The sequence below is a fragment of the Carettochelys insculpta genome, chromosome 2 (assembly GCF_033958435.1).
Source record: "Carettochelys insculpta isolate YL-2023 chromosome 2, ASM3395843v1, whole genome shotgun sequence".
Taxonomy (NCBI): domain Eukaryota; kingdom Metazoa; phylum Chordata; order Testudines; family Carettochelyidae; genus Carettochelys; species Carettochelys insculpta.
Genome location: NC_134138.1, coordinates 26,153,575 through 26,172,790, shown reverse-complemented (window position 1 = coordinate 26,172,790; position 19,216 = coordinate 26,153,575). Strand labels below are relative to the sequence as shown.

The following is a 19,216-nucleotide window of genomic DNA, read 5'->3' as shown; positions in this document are numbered from 1 at the left end:
CAGGCGGCAGTGCTTCCGGCATGCGTGGGCTGTTCCATTACCTGTCGAGGGGTGCTGTCAACGGCCTACCATCAGCGCGCTGGGTTCCTAAGGCCCGCTGGACTGTACCATGGTTCGGACACCCTCTCTAATCTCCTCTTCCTGCGGCCCGTCGGGCGGGAGAAGTGGCAGTTGGCACTGAGTCGTCTTGCCGCCTCAGAATGCAGAGCTCCGACCTGGGCAGCAGGGAGCAGGGCAAGATCTGGCACCGCAAGCCCGCCCCGGCCGCTCAGCAGGGGTAACGGGGCTGGCGCAGGGGACGAGTGGGGGAAGGGCTGAGGGAAACTGGTGGGGTGGGAGATATTCGTGAACTGCCCCCCCCCCGTCGTTCCCGCCTGCCCCGGTGCAGGTTGAAGGGGCGCAGCCCGGGGCCCGGGCCTGTCGAGGAAGCTCCTGCCTAGGCTTCTGAGCTGTGGGTTGTCCGGGGCTTTAGCTCGTGGTGAAAGGGAGACGCGTCGAATGGTTTCTCCCAAGCCAGAGACTGTCCTAGGGTTATTATTGAGCCTGTGTTGCCAGCTAGGGGCCTTGCTCAGGGAACCCGTTGTGTTAGGTGCTGTACAAACAGCAAAGCCAGGCTCGGCCCCAGGGGGTTTCCAGTCTGCCTATCCGACTAACAATTAAAAATACAATAGACAATAATAAAACGTACAATAACTAGGTACAGAGGCTGGGAATGGGCAACAGTGGCTGGATCCCCTGATGATTGCTTCTCCTGTTCATTCCCTCTGGGGTACCTGGCATTGGCCACTGGAGACAGGATGTTGGTCTAGGAAAGGTCTGATCTAGTGTGGCTGTTCTTAAGACAACAGATGGGAGAAGACAGAGAAACAATGAGACAGTAGGGGGTCAGTGTGCTAGACATTGGTCTCTGCAAACCTCATAACCTAACCATTGCTAAGTATTTTGTAGGCTTCATGACCAAGAAGAATTACAAAGAGGGGTTTGAAAATAGATGATGATCAAAACTTGAAGTCAGTGTTCCCTCAAATTTTTTTCCACCCATGGATAGAATAGTTTTTGTTATCTGCACCAAGGCATGTGCATATATGTACCACCAATAGAAACACATGCTGCCAGCTGTGAGTGCTCTGCTAATCAGTTTGGCAGCACAGAATATGTTCTTGGTGGCCACCCAAGCCCTCAGCTTACATGGAACCCAAGTTGCAGATGTTTACAAGAATACTGTCCCCTCCCATGTGGGGCAGCCTGGGAGAAAGTACAAAGGTGCTTCTCTAAAAATGCAACATACGCAGTGGAGGCTGGCACTGATCAGGATGAGTGTGAACAGCTTAAGAGTGGTTGAGGACTCAAAGAAAAGGGTGACATGGTCGAAGTGATGGCTAGGAGTGTAATCTCAGCAGGGTGGGGCAAGATTGCATTTGTCAGGGTTAGAGAGATTGTTGCAGTAGTCAAGATGAGAGTTTTGACCAGAGTTTAAGCTGTGTTGATGGATAGGAAAGGCCATCTTTTACGGATGTTATGCAGAACAAGAGAGTTCTCAGCTGAACATGACATGCAAGTTACAGGCCTCAGTGTTAGGCATGATGGTGGCATTGTCCATAGTGATCAAGAAAAGAGGTAATGGGGAGAGTTCATGGGAAGAAAGTTAGGAGCCCTGCTTGTCATATTCAGCTTAAGCTGCACACCCAGGAGACATCAGAAGAACAGTAGCATTTGCTTATAATTTCCAAGCAAACGCATTTTCAAAAGCCCAATTTACAAGCATGTGTGCTACAAAACAAAATAAGATCTCATACAAATAATAAACAGCAGTATCCAAACTACATGCCTAATTATGGTCTCTTCTCTGTAGTCGTATTACTGCTGCCCTTGTCATCCCTCTTTCCTATTTCTCTCCTTTTATTCCATTGTCCAATGTTGTCTCTTATCGTGCTTTATATGAACTTAAGAAGAGGTCCTGCAAGTACTTGTTCATGGGTAGCCATGCATCTGGTGCAGAGCCATTTCCAACATCTAGCTAGCCCCTAATCTGTGGTCTCTTTCAGCTGAGAGTGTCATGCACATGCACAGTACTACATGAATAATGCCCATCCTTTACAGTTAGAGATTTCTCAAAATCAAGTACTACATTAGGATACCGTTTGTTTATACTTCATGCACATCACACAATTCCCTAGTAGCCTTTTATTTTATTTAAAGTAAATGTTGTAATGTGATGTGACACCACCATGGATTTGGCTCCAGCAGCTACAATTTCAAGCATAACAGAATAAAAGTCACCTGTATTACTTACCTCAAATTTAGAGTCTGTAGGAACACATAAAGGCCAATGGTAGTGGCCAGATACACATTTACCAGTGCCTAACTTCTAAGTTAGTTCCTAATGTAGATGCACCCAAAACGTTCTATGATCTTGCAGACTGTGGATTTGAGATTATGAAGAAAAGCCCAAGACCCCTGTGGATTATTAGAAAAAAAGAAAAGTAGGCTCATTGGCAGAGTCAGCAACAAAAGACCCTGCATCTTCAACTGGAGCCATTTAAGGCTGAGGAGAAGAACCATCCTGTGGGGCCCTCTGATTTGCCACCAAGCAGCAACAGGCCCTGTGTATATTCCCAAATGACATCTCTCAAACAGAAATTCTCCTTCAGCAAGATGAGACAAGCTTGGTGTGTAAAAATGACCAATTTTGGGAAGAAAATTAAACAGTCCCAATAGTATTGCAGTAAATTCATGTGCATAATCTCATTTTTAAAAATTGCATTAAACAAAATTGCTTGGAAAGTTCTCAAGAAAGTTTATTGGAAATACAGGCATGTGACTATAGAGAACGAGTGCAAAACATGAGCTGGTACAACTAGCATTTATATTATATTCAAAAGATGAAAACTTTTTGTGTAATAGGTTTGGAGGTTGAGTATTCCACTTCGAATGTAGCTGGTTTACTTGATTTTCTGAATTTGAGTGGGGAGGTGAGTTAAAGTATTAATCTGTAAATATCACCGATTGACACAACTAATCCTGGGAAAAGGTTTATTTTTACCGTTTGGGTAATTTTCCCATTGTACTTTTTTAATGGTATTACTGATATTCTTCCATATAAAAATATTATCAATTACCATTAGAAGAAGAAACCTGAAATAGTTTTAATTTATCCCTGATTATTGAAGGGAGAGTCAAACCCATGTATTCTTTCATTCCCGTCTTTTGGTGCTCGCTGCTACTTTTTAGACTACCAGCATGTCCTTGGCTGCTCCTACTGCTTCCATCCCCTGCTAAATGTATAAACACAAAGGATAAATACCTGTGACAGAATTGAAAGAGAGACAGTTTGGCTCATAACATCTCAAGTTATTAGTGTGACATGACAGAGGTTGCCCTGACCCTCATTTTTAAAAACATAGATAAAAGCTGTTTCAGTGGGTTTTTTTTTTCTCTTTCCCCCATAGCATATAATTCCTGACTCCACGTATCTAAATTAACTATTCTCATGAATCATACTTTTCATTTTTCACTTGATTTCTTCACAGAAAGTATATTTACTTGTTAGACAGCAAATCCGCTCTTATGTAATACACTTTTAAAAGTGTATGTTCTTCCTCAAAACTATAATCAGAATTGCAGAAATAAAACTGTTTTTAGACTGGATACATTTTAATGACTGTAGGGAAAAGGATGCTCAAGATGGCATAATAAACACATTGATTTCTTTGCTTTCCTCATAGAGTCATAGTAAACATCATTCACAGTGCCACAGGATACCATTCAAAGACCATACGTTTTCTAAATGTGGCTTTTGACAGTTCTGGAGACTCTTTACTTGCTGGAGACCACCAAGGCAATATCTATGTTTTTGACTTGACTGGAAACAGGTAGACATTTCTCCTGCTGCATGGTTCTTAGTTACAATTTTTATAACCTACATTTAGGGCCCTGCCAAATTCACAGCCATGGAAAATATGTCACAGTGTTTTGTATGCTTTGCCCCTATATTATGTAGATTTCATGGGGGCAGCCCAGTGTTTCTTAAATTGGGGGTCCTGATTCAAAAGGATTTTGCAGGTGGGGTCACAAGGCTGTTTTGGAAGGGTCATAATATTGCCAGCCTTACGTCTGTGCTACCTTCAGAGCTGGATGACAGGAGAGCAGCAGCTGTTGGTTGGAGGCCCAGTTCTGAAAGCAGTGTCTTGCCAACATCAGCACAGAACAAAGGGCAGCAATATCGTACCGTGCCACCCTTATTTCTTCAGAGCTGGGTGGCTGGAGTGTGGTAGCAGCTAACTGAGAGCCCAACTCTGAAGCTAGCACCACCATTGGTAGCAGTGCAGAAGTAAGGGTAATAGTACTGCAGCCCCACTTACAATAGCCTCCCCACAACTCCTTTTTAGGTCAAGATCCTTACAGTTATGACACTGTGAAATTCAGATTTTAAATAGCTTAAATCATGAAATTTTAAAAATCCTATGACCCTGAAACCGGCCAAAATGGACTCTGAACTTGGTAGGGCCCTACCTAAGTTGTTTTAGGTTTCTTGACATACATAATAGTCACTTGTTTACAAGACTCCTCCCATTTAAGGCACTTATTTCTGTGTGTCAAACAAGGTTTGTTTTGACTAGGAGTGGTTAGAGGGGAAGATTACGTGAAATTTTCTTTCATGTGGTAAAGTATGTTCAAACTGCTTAGCATATTTAATTTATTGGATATTGAGCTGAAGTGTTTCTGACACTTAGGCTGTGTCTACACTAGCCAAAAACTTCGAAATGGCCATTTCAAAGTTTACTAATGAAGCCCTGAAATACATATTCAGCGCCTCATTAGCATGCGGGCGGCTGCGGCACTTCGAAATTGACGCGGCTCGCCGCCGCGCGGCTCGTCCAGACGGGGCTTCTTTTCGAAAGGACCCCTCCTACTTCGAAGTCCCCTTATTCCCATAAGGGGACTTCGAAGTAGGAGGGGTCCTTTCGAAAAGAAGCCCCGTCTGGACGAGCCGCGCGGCGGCGAGCCGCGTCAATTTCGAAGTGCCGCAGCCGCCCGCATGCTAATGAGGCGCTGAATATGTATATCAGCGCTTCATTAGTAAACTTCAAAATGGCCATTTGCATGGCCATTTCGAAGTTTTTGGCTAGTGTAGACACAGCCTTACTTACTTAAACCCTTGCACACTGTTGGACTGTTGTTGGGTTTTTTTTGTTTTTTTTTCTTTTTAAATAGATTCAGTCTTGTTCAGCGAACAATGCAGGCTTGCACTGCTATGGCATTTAATCTTCGCAGGAAGACTGAGTTTCTTGTGGCTTTGGCAGATTACTCCATTAAATGCTTTGATACAAGTAAGTCCCATTTAAACATCTGAGTAGAATAATAAGAATAGCTATATTTTTATAGCAAAACCGTGTAAACATCAATTTTGAAAGTTTCTGACTATTTTTATTATGTGTTGCATGCCACATGTTCTTGCAAGGCAAAAGGAGGACCATGAAGTGTTACATCTTAATCCTGCAATTAATTTTGAGGGTGGAACATCTTTACTCTTACAGATACACCAGCTGATTTCCTTGGGGCTCCACAGGAATTCTAATATTTGTAGATTATTTCAGGATCAAAGCCATATTTGTTATCTTTTAGAAACAAACTAGATTTGCTAGTACTGGAGCAAGGTTTAGAGAGAACCTCAAAAATCAGTCATTTAATAGATAGGACCTTGCAACTAAGTGACTTTTATCCAAGGTTTTAAGGACTATCACAAACCTTTTTCATCCATATAACTGATAAATTGAAAGAACAGTGAATAAACTTCAGTATTTATATATTCAAATCCTGCATCCTTATTCTTATGCAATATACTTTCAAATTAATGAAATGTCCAGATGTGATGACTGTTTTGCTAAGTAATCAAGTACAATCCTTAGTTACTTCTGACATGACTAGCAGTTAAATGGCTAGCAATATTAGCAATTCATTGGTCAGATGTTACTCTTCAGAAATATTACTTTCTGCCCATTTAAAAAATGCACTCTTACTGCTACCATTTCAGACCATCTGGATTTAGATTTTTTTAAATAGTGGAAACCAACCTGATATAGTTCTGGACTTTGGTATTCATCAGTTTAATGGTGAGGAGAGTAACCAACTATAGAACTAAATAGCTACTAAACTCATAGGTGCTTATTTATAAGTAAGTATAGTCTCCAAAAATGGAGCTTACAAAATGGCATCCATCTTGCCAGAGCCCTGAAGTCCCCCTCTCTCCTTTTTCCTTTCAGTATATATGGACGTTAAGACTAAATTAAGTTTCTAGATGCATTTACACAAATCTTACTGATTTGTCAAGAGACAGCTGACTGTTCCCATGGTGCTGACTCTCTTTTTTTCCTATGTGATATGGCAGTGTGAAACAAGTTTTCAAATAGCTTAAATACTTTACCCTCTGAGTAACTGATGTAGTTGCCACAAATGCATTATCCATTTGCCAGTGAGAGGAAAGGCTGTAATGCAATCATGAATGTGAAAGAAGGTGGTCTGCGAAAATCTTTGTAAAAGGGGTCAACAGTATAAAAATGTGTTAAACTCTCAGGCCTAAAAAATCAGTCAGGATGTTGCATCTAAATATAAGTTCCTGTGGTCATAGCTTGCGATCAACTAAATTATTTTTTCTTATATGTAACTTCAGGTCGTTTAACCCCCAGTTTAAAACAAGTGTAGAACAAGTGTAGAATCCTGTCTTGAGCCTGCGAATTGTGCTGTTGGTTTTTTTGGTTGGGGGGTGGTTTAACATGGATGTTCACACTAGGGATGTAAAATCGTGTTTAATTAGTTAACCAGTTAAACAATTAATCGGGGTGTGAAGGGGCTGGGACTGGGGTTGCTCCCCTCTGCAGTAGGCCAGCTCCAGCTCAGCTGCCCTCACTCCCTGGGGCCGCCACAAATGGGGACTGGTTGGACCCTGCTGTAGTGTCCCTGCCAACGGCAGCCCCCACTAGTTTACTGTAACCAATTGCCCAGTTAAACTTCAACATCCCTAGTTCCCATTGGCAAAGTCTGCATAGGAGGCATATCCAGCTTGTTTGATGTCCACATTCACAAATCTTAAAACTGATCATTGAAGATATATTAAATAAGTCTGTGCAAGATAGCTCTATTTGAAAAATTGAAAAATAACATATAACATCCATTACTTTCCAATAATTAGTGACGGGATTTTTTTCATTATGTATGGCTGCATCTACACTACCAGGTACAATCAAATTTAAAGGAGTCAGCTCGATACTAAAATGCCACTGTCTTCACTGTAAATGCCATTAGCTTGAGTTAGTGAGCCCTAATACCAATAACAAAATGTTGATATTACTGAATGGGTATAATGTCAAGTCCATGGAAAACGTGCGGCACAGGGAACCCAGGCTGCTTTGTGAGAGGGCTGAATTCTGTTACTGGGTGTTCTGAATTCTGGGACAGTGCTTTGCATTCTGGGATTCTAGCATGAAACACCCACAAACAACCAGGGCTAAAGCACTGTGGGATAGGTCCCCACAATATAGTGCTCATGCTGTCGAACTTGCATAGGGCAGTGGGGATGTGGAAACTTGACATAGAAAAGCAGTGAGTCAAATTTGAAGGTTTGTGGACACAAACTCAAATTCATAAGAACAAGATTAAAAATTGAATTTATTATAAATCAAATTTATCTTGTAGTGTAGATGCAGTCTATGTGAATTACATGAAGGATCCCCCTATTTGTTCCTCATATGATGATAACTAGAGATACATTAGGCATTCTCAACAGACTACCTTTCATACTGTTGACACTGAAAAATAGTAACACTTGTTGCTTCACTTTACAGAACATTTTAATTAGTTTCCTTTACACCACAGACACCAAGGAACTAGTTAGTTGGATGAGGGGGCATGATTCTTCAGTTTCATCAATCTCCGTCCATGGTTCAGGCAGATATGCCATCACTACATCGACAGATACGGCACAATTGTGGGACCTTGATACCTTCCAAAGGAAAAGAAAGCTGAATGTGCGCCAATCTGTTGGTATTCAGAAGGTCAGTAAAAAGTGATTGTTAGAAGGCATATAAACAGACATAAGAATACAATAACATGCTAAAATCAGGAGTGTTTAACATATTCATTTAAAAATAGATTATCTCTTCTTTGTCCTCCAGCCAACCCACCTTTGCCGTCTTATCTCACAAGATAAGACTATAGGACAGTAGTTGTGGAGACCTGCAGGGAACACTTACCTGCTGCATAAAACAGTAGTTTCCTCAGCACTGAATCATATGGCTGTTAACTTCAGCTGCTTTACTAGATTATGGATAGGGCATTATAGTCTTCTTCCTGGAAGTCACTCTGCTTCTTCAGTTAAAGATGCATCTTTTACTTCCTGTCCTAAAGTTGTTTTGTGATGAACACTGTTAAAATAATAGTTATCTATCCCAGAGGTGTGTGTACTTCATTAGGAACAAAGTGCTTCCAGTATTTGATATATCCCGTGTCAACCAGTATTTAATTGTGCATTTTGGGGGTTTACTGTACATTACGACTTCAAGTTGTGCTTAACTTGCATTAATGTGAGTTAAGCACAACTCAGAGCCGCTCTGTGGCTGTCTATTCCCTTGCTTCCCCCAGCTGGGGGAAGCCTGGTGGGCAGACAGCTGCGCCACTGTGGCTTCTCCTGGGCTTCCCCCAGCTGGGAGAAGTCACACCACTGCAACTAGCTGCCCGCCACAGCTGTCTGCCAGTATTGTATTCCCCAGCTGGAGGAAGCTGGGGAGAGGCTGTGTCTGGTGCTGGTCAGTTTCCTGGCTCCCACCAGCAGAGGGGATCAAGGAGCCAGGCTGCTGCCTGGTCCCTGGGTGCCCTCCACTCACTGGAACCAAGAAACTGGCCAGGAAGAAGAGGCTTCCAGAAGGAGGATTTCCTTCTGGGAGATCCCGCATGGGCCACGCTGCTACACGCTGGCTTGGAGTCCAGAAGAGCTTCTTTCTGACTCCAGATCATGTGACCATATGCTAATGAGGCTCTGGAAATTTACATCCACACCTCATTAGCATTTTTGGGCTGTTTATATGTAGAAACGGCCTATGTGTGCTGAGTTGATTTTACTAAGACCACAAATGAACGCCTCCCCTTTTCAAATGTGAGGAATTTCATGTAGCCCCAGTATAAAGAATTCTCATCAGGAAGCAGTGTGGTTCAGTGGGTAGGGCATTGTATGGGGAGTCAAGAGATCTTGTCTCTGCCATTCCCTTTCTGTGTGTCCCCCATTTTAAAGTAGGGATAATGATGTTTACCTGCACTTAGTACATTGAGGTATTATTATTATATATTAAAGTATGATTGGGAACAGTGAGTGTAAAGTTACATTGTGGTGCAACTTCCTGAGCCATCTTGATGGCTTCGCACCAATCCCAGCAGTGCACAGCTGGGATCCTGTTAGTTAAACACAGCTAGTAAGAGCTTTATCACGTGTGCTCAATGGCTACATCTACATGTTAGGCTTTTCCCGGCAAAACTGGGCCTTTGTTGGGAAGACCTGCGGCACGTCTACATGCAAAATGCACTTTGTTGACAGTTTGTCTGCAAAACCCAGCACATCTGTTGGCAGCGTTATACCCCTCCTCATTCATAGAATCATAGAACACTAGGACTGGAAGGGACTTTGAGAAGCCATCGAATCCAGCCCCCTGCCCCAATGGCAGGACCAAGTACTATCTAAACCATCCCTGATAGACATCTCTCTAACCTGTTCTTAAATATCTCCAGCAATGGAGATTCCACAACCTCCCTTGGCAATTTATTCCACTGTTTGACCACCCTGACAGTTAGGAACTTTTTCTTAATGTCCAACCTAAACCTCCCTTGCTGCAGTTTAAGCCCATTGCCTCTTGTTCTATCCTCAGAGGCCAAGAAGAACAAGTTTTCTCTTTCCTCCTTATGACTCCCTTTTAGATACCTGAAAACTGCTATCATGTCTCCCCTCAATCTTCTCTTTTTCAAACTAAACAAGCCCAATTCTTTCAACCTTTTTTCATAGGTCACATTCTCTAGACCTTTAATCATTCTTGTCACTCTTTTCTGGACCCTCTCTAGTTTCTCCACATCTCTTTTGAACTGCAGTGCCCAGAACTGGACACAATACTCCAGCTGAGGCCTAACCAGCGCAGAGTAGAGCGGAAGAGTGACTTCTCGTGTCTTGTTCACAACACACCTGTTAATGCATCCCAGAATCATGTTTGCTTTTTTTGCAACAGCATCACACTGTTGACTCATATTTAGCTTGTGGTCCGCTATAGTCCCTAGATCCCATTCTGCTGTAGTCATTCCTAGACAGTCTCTCCCCAAGCATAGTGCTTCTCTTCACAGTGTTCTGTCAACAAAACAGCCATGTAGATGCTCCTGGACCCTTTTGTCAACAGACAGGGCTTCTGGTTACCTGGGCAGCCCTGTTTGCAGAGTTTCTGGTCACCCATTCTGTGCAGAGAGGACCAGGCAGTCTGGCTGCTCTCTGTCTACAGAGCAGATTGCTCTTTCGATCTCCTGTGTGTAGATGCTATCTGTCAACAGAAGTTTTGTTGGGAAATCCCTTCCGACAGTGACTTCTGTCGACAGAGGCTTTTCATGTAGACCAGTGGTTCCCAAACTTTTCGGCATCACGCCCACTTTTTGATTTTTGAGAAACCCTCACCTCCCACCTCTTTTTACCATCATCCAACCCCCCTTTAACAAAAAATTCAATTTGTAATTTGAAGTAAACATAAAAGCTTGATATAAAAATGTTATTTAAAATTAAAAATTAACACAAACAATTTTTCTTGTCCCCTTGTGGTTGCCTGGTGCAGCCCCAGCTGGCCCACTATCTGAGCACCATGCCAGCCTACAGAGCTGCCCGTGCCAGCCGCCTGCCTGCTGAGACCTGTGCTGCCAGAATCATCTGCCCAAGCCCCATGCCACCAGGGCCAGCCACACACACTTGCTCGCCAGCCACCAGAGCCAGCCGTCCACCTGCCTGTCGGCTGCCTGAGCCCCACGCTGCCGGGGCCAGCTGCCTGCCCACCATGCACCCACTGCCTGCTCAAGCCCCATGCTGCCAGGGCCAGCCATCCTGAGCCGCCTGAGCCTCACGCTTTTGGGGCCAGCCGCCTGCCCACCAGCCTGAGCCACTCAAGCCCCATGCTTCTGGGGCCAGCCGCCCAAGCACTGCTCTGCTGGGGCCAGCCACATGAGCCCCACAAGTCCCGCAAGCTGGCTGACCGCTTGAGCCTCGCAAGCCCTGCAAGCTGCCCACCCGAGCGCCTCCCCTGCCCTTCCACAAAGCTAGGCGCTCCAGCCCCACATCTAACCCCATCCTCCTCGTCCTCCCCGTAACTGACACTCACTCTCATTTGCAGAAGGCATCCAGCTCCATGTGGGTCTTTGCCGGCTGCCTGCTTTTCATAGCAGCTCCACCAGGTCACCCACATAAACTCTCAGTGACTGAGAGCTGGAAGCAAAAGCTGGATCTTTCTTCAGGTGCAGGGGCATGATGTGGGGAGCTGGGTCACCTCACACCCCTCCAATTTGGGAAACCATGATGTAGACATAGCCAGTGAGTTGGAGGAGCTAACAAAGAGGGAACACCTAGTAACATTGATAGGTGAAGAAACTCAGCTTTGGTTGGTAAAGGAAAACAGATGAAAAAGGGTCATTTTGTTCTGTCCCTTCTTCCAGAGTGTGAAACTGCCATTTCAACATCATTTTGTGGCCCTTTTTAATACACTTTTTAAAGTAAAAAGAAGGAAATGAACAGAATGCCCCAATTTGTTAAAATAAAAGAACAGTAACTTTCAGCTTGGTTTAGGCAAGAAATTGCTGCTAGAAGGGCAGCTACATTTCTGAGGACCAATAAAAAGGCCAAAATCATAAGGGTGTTTTGTTTTTTGGGGTTTTTTTTTACCCCAAAGGCGAGGAAGGATCATTGTGATCACCAAGGTCTGACGTATATAAAATGTCATTCAATAATTATATCTCGACCCAAGCTCGTAGATGAACAAATGTATATCTTTTTTAAGAAAGAAAATCTAGTCATAATGCTGCAATTTTACATAGAGCCTTCATGTAAACAGTAAATATAGTCAAAAGAGTTGAGAAAAGGTCTTTATTACATTTTTCCTAATTTGTTCTATAGTTACAATAGGAACCATTTTTTTCACAGTGGAAAAGTACTTTGCTTAACATCTTATGCCAGCCATTATACTCTCTTTCTAATAATAATACATGATGTTCATGATACATCTTGTAAAAACAATAATGCATTAAAAGCACGCTCAATTAACTTGCACCTGATCTGCTGGTGGCCTGCTGATGGTCACGGCCAGCAGCAACAGGTCCCAAGCCTCTTGTCCCATTCCAGTGTCTATCATATTTGATAATCCAGCACCCCCTGTTCCCTGGAGGTGCTGGATAATAGAGCTTCTACTGTAAACCACTTCAGGGACTGAAGGCAATTAGTGCACTTTTCAAACTCATTGCAAATTTCAGGAACCTAAGATGTGCAATGCTAGTACATTAATACAAACGCAGCCATGGTTTATTGCTATATTATTCTGACATTTCTGATGTTCAAATTTGAATCTTTTCTTTGTAGTACATAAGAAAACTAGTCTGAAAATTTATTCTGTTCCTTTTCTTTTTAATCATTCAGGTTTTCTTTCTTCCACTAAGCAACACCATCCTCAGCTGTTTCAAAGACAATTCTATCTTTGCATGGGAATGTGATACTCTTCAGTGTAAATACCAGTTGCCAACTCCAATAGAAGGCTCTATGTTACATTATAAAGTCTTTGCTGTTACCAGGTAAATTGCAACTAAAATGATCGGAAAGAAAATATTACAGATCTTGTAGCAAACAATACAGATTTTTCTGTCCTTCTTAAATGTTTTGCCTAAGTGTTGAGCTGTAGTTTTTCATCTCTAAACTGGATACCAGAATTATTTCTTGAAGTCAAAATGCTAGTTTGTGAATTTTTCTTTCCTCCCCACCCCCAAAAAAAAGTATTTGTGTTTTCATACGGTAAAGCAGACCAGTCACTCACTAAAAAAATCTCTGTGTAGGGCTGCACAGTGCATTAAAGGTGAGGAGTTAACAAAATCACTTTTGGGTATCTGCTCTAAGAGAAAGCATATTGAGTACAAAGAAGAAAATGAAGTCAGAAGTGTATGAGGTCAGTCATACCATTTTCAGACCATCTTGGTTTGCATGCCAGCGACGAAAAGGTATTGCTGCCAAAATTACTTAGCTTTATAAGTAATTAAGCAGTATTGCCATTGCTGAGAACAGTGAGGTAGCTGGAGCAGTGATCCAAACATACTACTAGTAGTATAAAGTCTTATAAAACATTTTAGAAAGATGCACAACAGTATTGAGAAAATCATTATTCCATTGACACCTGTTTGTTTTTAGTTTGTAATAAATGAGTTAATGTTTCCCCATCCTTATGCAGCAAGTTATTTAAACTATTTGATATACCCATGAAAGGATATCACTCCTTTATTCTTGCTAATACCTTTCTAAAATATTCAACTGTACTTCAGGCCCCTACCTTTCTCTGCCAGTTGATCATGTTATTTTGTCTGAGAAAAGACTTTTAACTGCAGATCAAGCAAATTTTGGAATCTTAATTCTTCAAAATGTGGTGGTGATCAGTTGTACATGTTGAACATCTCTAGTCCAGCATCCTTGGTGCCAAATGAGAGAATTTGCCAGACCACAGGTGGTCAATATTATCTAGCAGCATTAACATCACTTACACTGCTTAGTAGGCTCTTAGAAGACATTTAGCAGTAAGTTACAGCTACATAATAATAAATGCTGAGAGCCAGGACTGGTAGCTGTAAACAAATTTTATGGGACTGCAGGAAACTTGGCCAGACCCATGATAAGTGGATATTCAGCTAACTAAAATCATGCTGCATTATGAAAGTTGCCAGATGAACTGAACTAGAGGTTCAACCTGTAGTATTTTGAACCCTTTTGTAGATTGCACTGTTCCTTGCTGAGTACAGCAGCACCAATTTGTACTGCAAATCCATGAGTGGAAAAGCAGCTGCTTTTTAATTTACACTGAAAGCGAAGTTTATAAGTATCCACTAAAAACCTACTTTTTACTTCAGGAGTTGTATCGATATTATATATTTTCAGTGCAATACAGCAGAAAGTATGATCTATTTGACTGATGATTTGTGAGTCTGGAAGATAACATAGTGCCCTACACTTGTAACTAGCAGTAGATTAGATTGGTTTGAAACCTGTTTCTGTTGCAGAGATGGCCGGGTGCTAATAACAGGAGGAAAATCAAATCATCTTCACATGTGGTGTCTTGAGTCAAAACAGCTGTTAAGAATAATCCAGATGCCCACAAAAGTACGAGCTGTTCGACATCTGGAATTCCTTCCTGATAGTTTTGATGGTGGTTCTAATCAGGTCAGTTGTGTAGGAAGTTTAAGAACTTAACTGAAATCACATACTGTCTGAGATTTGCTTTTCATAGTCTATATGCAGGAAAGCTACCACATTAAATATTTGTTCTGTTGTTGCTTCAGTTTTTATTTCAGAATTTTGAATTCATCATGTGCTTTTCTGTTTTGCATTAAGAGTAACTTATTTAGATCTCCGTTATTTCTAGGTTCTTGGAGTGCTAAGTCAAGATAATATTATGAGATTTATCAATATACAGACATGTAAACTTTTGTTTGACATTGGAAGTCATGAGGATGGAATCAGCACAGCAGCTATTAGCCCAAATGGACGGTATATTGCATCAATAATGGAAAATGGTAGCCTCAGCATATACAGTGTCCAGGCTTTAACTCAGGAAGTAAATAAGGTAGAGTTGTAAGTAAAGTAAATCACAAAAACAGCCTTAACATACCAATAAAAGTCCATATCACCACCCAAAAAGATTAATACTGAGAACACAATTTGTCACTGATTTATGTTATGTTGTAAGTATGTCATATGGGATGCAAGATAAATAATACAGGGATTCGAGACCGTCCTTTGTGGTTACTCCTTTCTGTTATGCAAATTGTGTTTTTTATAAATATTTAATCATGTTCCTTCTTCTTGTTTTTCTGTATTTCTCACAGCAATGTTGTCTGTGCTTACCTTTTTATCAGCTTGGCTTTAATCTTGCAGCTTTTTGACCAAGTATTCTCAATTTGTTCCTCAGGCCTTGGAAGTCATGATTATAAAACAATCATATAATTAGTCCCTTATGTAAATAATACATATTCTAAAGACCTGCTATTATTTTATTAAGAAAATAACTTCTGTATGGAAACATAAAGGTAGACAAAGTTTTGTAAATCCAGAATGCTCTATATCAATCATCAAAGATTAAAAGTAAAGATATTGCTGAGTAATAAAGGAGTTGAGCACAGGACTTTAAATCAAGTGACCTTAGTTCCATTCTCAACTTAAATGCTAAATTGGCACAGGAATTTTGGGCAATTTACTTAACAACTTTGTTACTCACTTTTCCTTATATTTAACATGGAAATAATATACACTCCACAGAGGTCTTGTGCAAATGTTTATTTGTATAGTACTCTGAAGTGCAAAATAATTTAGTAACATTCAAGCATACACTGAAGTAATTTATTTTAAACACAGAAAAATTCATATATGTTGGTCAAATCACATACTAATTTGTGTCCTTATACATCTAATTCAAAAGGTACATTGTTTCTGGTTGAGACAACATTTGAAAATCATGGTTAAGCTAAAACCTAAAAAATTGGCTTGTAACATACCTTGTTAAGTGAGTGAAAATTAAACACACTTATCACGTATGTTTGGATTTTGGTTTACGCTGGGTGTCTCATCACGTCATGTTTTATAACAAATATATTTCAGCATTGGTCATCAACTAAAAAGCACTAGGTGTAACATAAAGTGTGGTTCTCATTATATAGATAGGGGTTATAAAATGTTTTTTCTTACAATATCATAAGGTGTTAACTGTTTCATTCTTATTTGATGCCAGCCACCACCACCCTTGGTTAAGGTAGTTGAAGATCTGTCGAAAAGCAAGTTGGGAGCAAGTAATCTTACAATGAGAGTAACATCAGGAAGGTGGGAGAGGGCTTGGAAATCAAAGGGAAATAAAACTCAAACTAGAGTGTTAAAACCACAAGTGAATTCGTCACTTGAAAATAAAGAGGTAAGAGCAAATTGTAAATACTGGAAATGTTTCACTTCTTTTATCTGCAGTATTTGATTGTCATTGCCAGAAAGATTCTCCATTGGCCATTTCCCCAACAATTAACTTTTCTATATTCAAATGTTTGTTATATCTTCAATGTCTAACCAATGCACTCTTTGCACTTTTTGTCTTCCTTACACATCTTTGCTGTAGGGCTTTCCTATTATAATTGTTAATTAATTTTATTTCTAAACTGTTTCCAAAAGGTTTCATTTAGTTTGTTATCTAGATATTTTCTTATTGTTACTTTCTGTTACCTCTGTTTATTTTCTTTATCCAACTACCTTGTCAATTCTTTATTCTTATCTTAAATCTCATGTGTAGCCTTGTTACAAAAATAATAATTACAGCAAAAGGCATTCATTGTTGAATTTTATTTATGGGTACACTTAAAACTTATGGTCACATTCTGACTTTATTGGTAACTTAATCATGTATATATTTGGACTTCTGAGGCAGTGTCCCTCAACCTCTTCCATGAGTCTGATTTGTCTTGTGTACCCCCAAGTTTCACCTTACTTAAAAACTAGTTGCTTACAATATCAGATATAAAAATTCACAAGTGTCACAGCACACTATTGCTGCAGATTGGTTATATTCTAATTTTCCCTTGTAATTATAAAATAGGTCAATTGGAATATGAATATTGTATTTACGTTTTAGTGCATGATATATAGAGCAGTATGAACAAGTCATTGTATGAAATTTTAGTTTGGGCTGATTTTGCTAGTGCTTTCTATGTAACTGCTTGTAAAACTAGGCAGTTTTCTAGATGAATAGCTGTACCTCCATGGACCCCCCTGGGTATATGTATCTTTGGTTGAGAACCATTGATTTAGGGTCTGAACCAACCCAAGCTGAATCAGTGTGAGTCTTTGCTTTGAGTTTTGTAGGTATTGAATGAAGCCTTTAATTTGTATTTTGCTGCAAAATGGCTACAATACTATAGCATGTATTACTATAATTAAAATCCTTGTTACAATAGGAGTTGCTAGCGGCTGATAAAGTTGAATTCCTGTTTCTGTTATAGCCTCTCTCTTCCATATGCTTTTAATTTTCTGAGAATATCATTTTCCGTGCTTTTTCCTCTACTCAAAATATTTTTTAAGCCTGAGCACAGTAGGGTCTATCATTTTTAAATGAACTTAAGCAGCAGTACTTCCCCAGAGGGTCTGACTAGAGATTTTACTCTTGGATATGCGAACTATGTTTTGTTAGAGACCTTGGGAAACTTAAATCAACACAAAAAAGGCAAGATTAACAGAGATTGATTTGGTATTTTTAAAGTAATGTTTTCAAGTAATAGTACTTCACATTTTCTGACACCTTTTGATCTGAAAATCTCAAACTGTTTAAACTAGTAAGCTTCACAGTCCCCTGTTTCTCTGAGCTAGGTTATGGTTCACCAGATGTGTTTACTGATACACAGAAAAGGCAAACTTACACAGGGATGATCCATTTTCATTAGGTATGTTGTGATTTTTTGTTTATATTAACTTTCGCATAGTGCCTAAAGATTGGGATAGGACAGTTACTCAAGAAAGCTAAATAAACACATGACTTGCCAAGAGCTACCTGATGAAGTTGGGAATAGAAGTTGGGGACCTGATACGTAGTCCTGGGTTCCGGCCATGATAAATTAATATTTAAAAAAGAAAATCACATGCCCCCCACCAACAATGTCTACAATTCTATGAATAAGAAACAGAGATTGGTTTTTGTCCTCATATTCTTCAAAATTATTATTTGTTTCCTATTTCGTAGAATGAGTTGCCAGATGGACTAAACAAAAAACGTCTACAAGCCTTACTGAAAGGATTTGGAGAATATCCAGCAAAATACCGGTGGGTGTGGGGGTGGGTGGGCATGTATACATATGTGCAGGCGTGTTGGAACAATTTTTAGAGAGAGGGTGCTGAGAGCCATTGAACCAATCTGTAAACCTTGTATACAATAGGAAACACTTCAAGCCAAGGGGTGGGGTGCTGCTGCAGTACCCCCAGTTCCTGCACGTACGCACGTGTGCATATGCATGCAAGTTTAAAATCTCTTTTACCATACTAATTTAAGAAAGGGAATTTTCTGTGCTAAATCTGCATTTTATTTGCAGGATGTTTGTTTGGCGTGCCTTACTACAACTTCCTGAAAATCACTTAGCATTTAGTAGCCTAATAGATAAAGGTATCCATTCTGCATTTGTGCACCTACAGGATGACTACCCTATGAAAAGTAGGAAACTCTTGAGAGTCTTACAAAGGTAAATTTATGTGAATGTTCACTGAACTTAACCCTTGTTACTGGGACATTCTTTAGGGAAGGATGGTTTATTTTGCAAAAAGTAAGACCAACATAAAGCAGCACCTTCTTATTACACCAAACACATTATTATTATTTAGCAATTTTCTGGCTATGCTTTATGACTATAGATGCTTTGTTTATAAAAATATTTCCTGTTTTTGCTACAAGAGAGTTAATTGTCCCCTACTCTTCAGCTTGCTTGTACGTAGATTGCCATAATGTTCCTTAGTATACTTCAGTGCTATTTAAAATAATAACCTTCAGCTGCCTTATTGCATTTTTGTGCTGTGATAACCTGGCAGGGCTGTCATATTCCAGGTGGAGTCAAGGTTTTTTTATTTAGAGGATCTTCAGACCGTCCAAAGATGCCTGCACCTTGTGTGTAACGTTACATAGTTCTACATGTAAACATCACCAAAAGTGTTCCGTGCAAGTTTGGCTGTTAATTCCATCCAAAAAAAGTGAAAATAACATAGGCTTTATTAAACTTACACAAGAGAGAAAAAAAGTCAAACTGAGGATTTTCCTATGCTAAATTCAACCTGTTCTGTGCTAGAGTTTAACAAGAGCTGTAATAATAGTTGTGTGCTAAAATTTCTAGGAACAGCAGAGTACATCTCGGACACTGAGGAGCTAACTCTGCAATTCCCTATTTGTGAGGCTAC

General features: G+C 40.5%; 1 protein-coding gene across 2 annotated transcripts in view; it reads left to right on the top strand.

Annotated features, from left to right (window-relative positions):
• The first annotated feature begins 38 nt into the window (after positions 1 to 38).
• TBC1D31 (TBC1 domain family member 31) overlaps positions 39 to 19,216 on the top strand; it is a 34,500-nt gene continuing 15,322 nt past the window's right edge. The window contains exons 1-10 of one of the 2 annotated variants that reach the window (XM_074986708.1): positions 39 to 277; positions 3,726 to 3,872; positions 5,215 to 5,330; positions 7,873 to 8,051; positions 12,692 to 12,843; positions 14,311 to 14,470; positions 14,673 to 14,873; positions 16,035 to 16,211; positions 18,018 to 18,097; positions 18,364 to 18,510. In XM_074986708.1, coding sequence (XP_074842809.1) covers positions 201 to 277; positions 3,726 to 3,872; positions 5,215 to 5,330; positions 7,873 to 8,051; positions 12,692 to 12,843; positions 14,311 to 14,470; positions 14,673 to 14,873; positions 16,035 to 16,211; positions 18,018 to 18,097; positions 18,364 to 18,510 — 1,436 coding nt within the window. In that variant the 5' untranslated portion in view covers positions 39 to 200. Of the gene's footprint in view, positions 278 to 2,420; positions 2,670 to 3,725; positions 3,873 to 5,214; positions 5,331 to 7,872; positions 8,052 to 12,691; positions 12,844 to 14,310; positions 14,471 to 14,672; positions 14,874 to 16,034; positions 16,212 to 18,017; positions 18,098 to 18,363; positions 18,511 to 19,216 lie in introns of those variants that run through there. The other variant, XM_074986709.1, reaches the window with a different exon arrangement.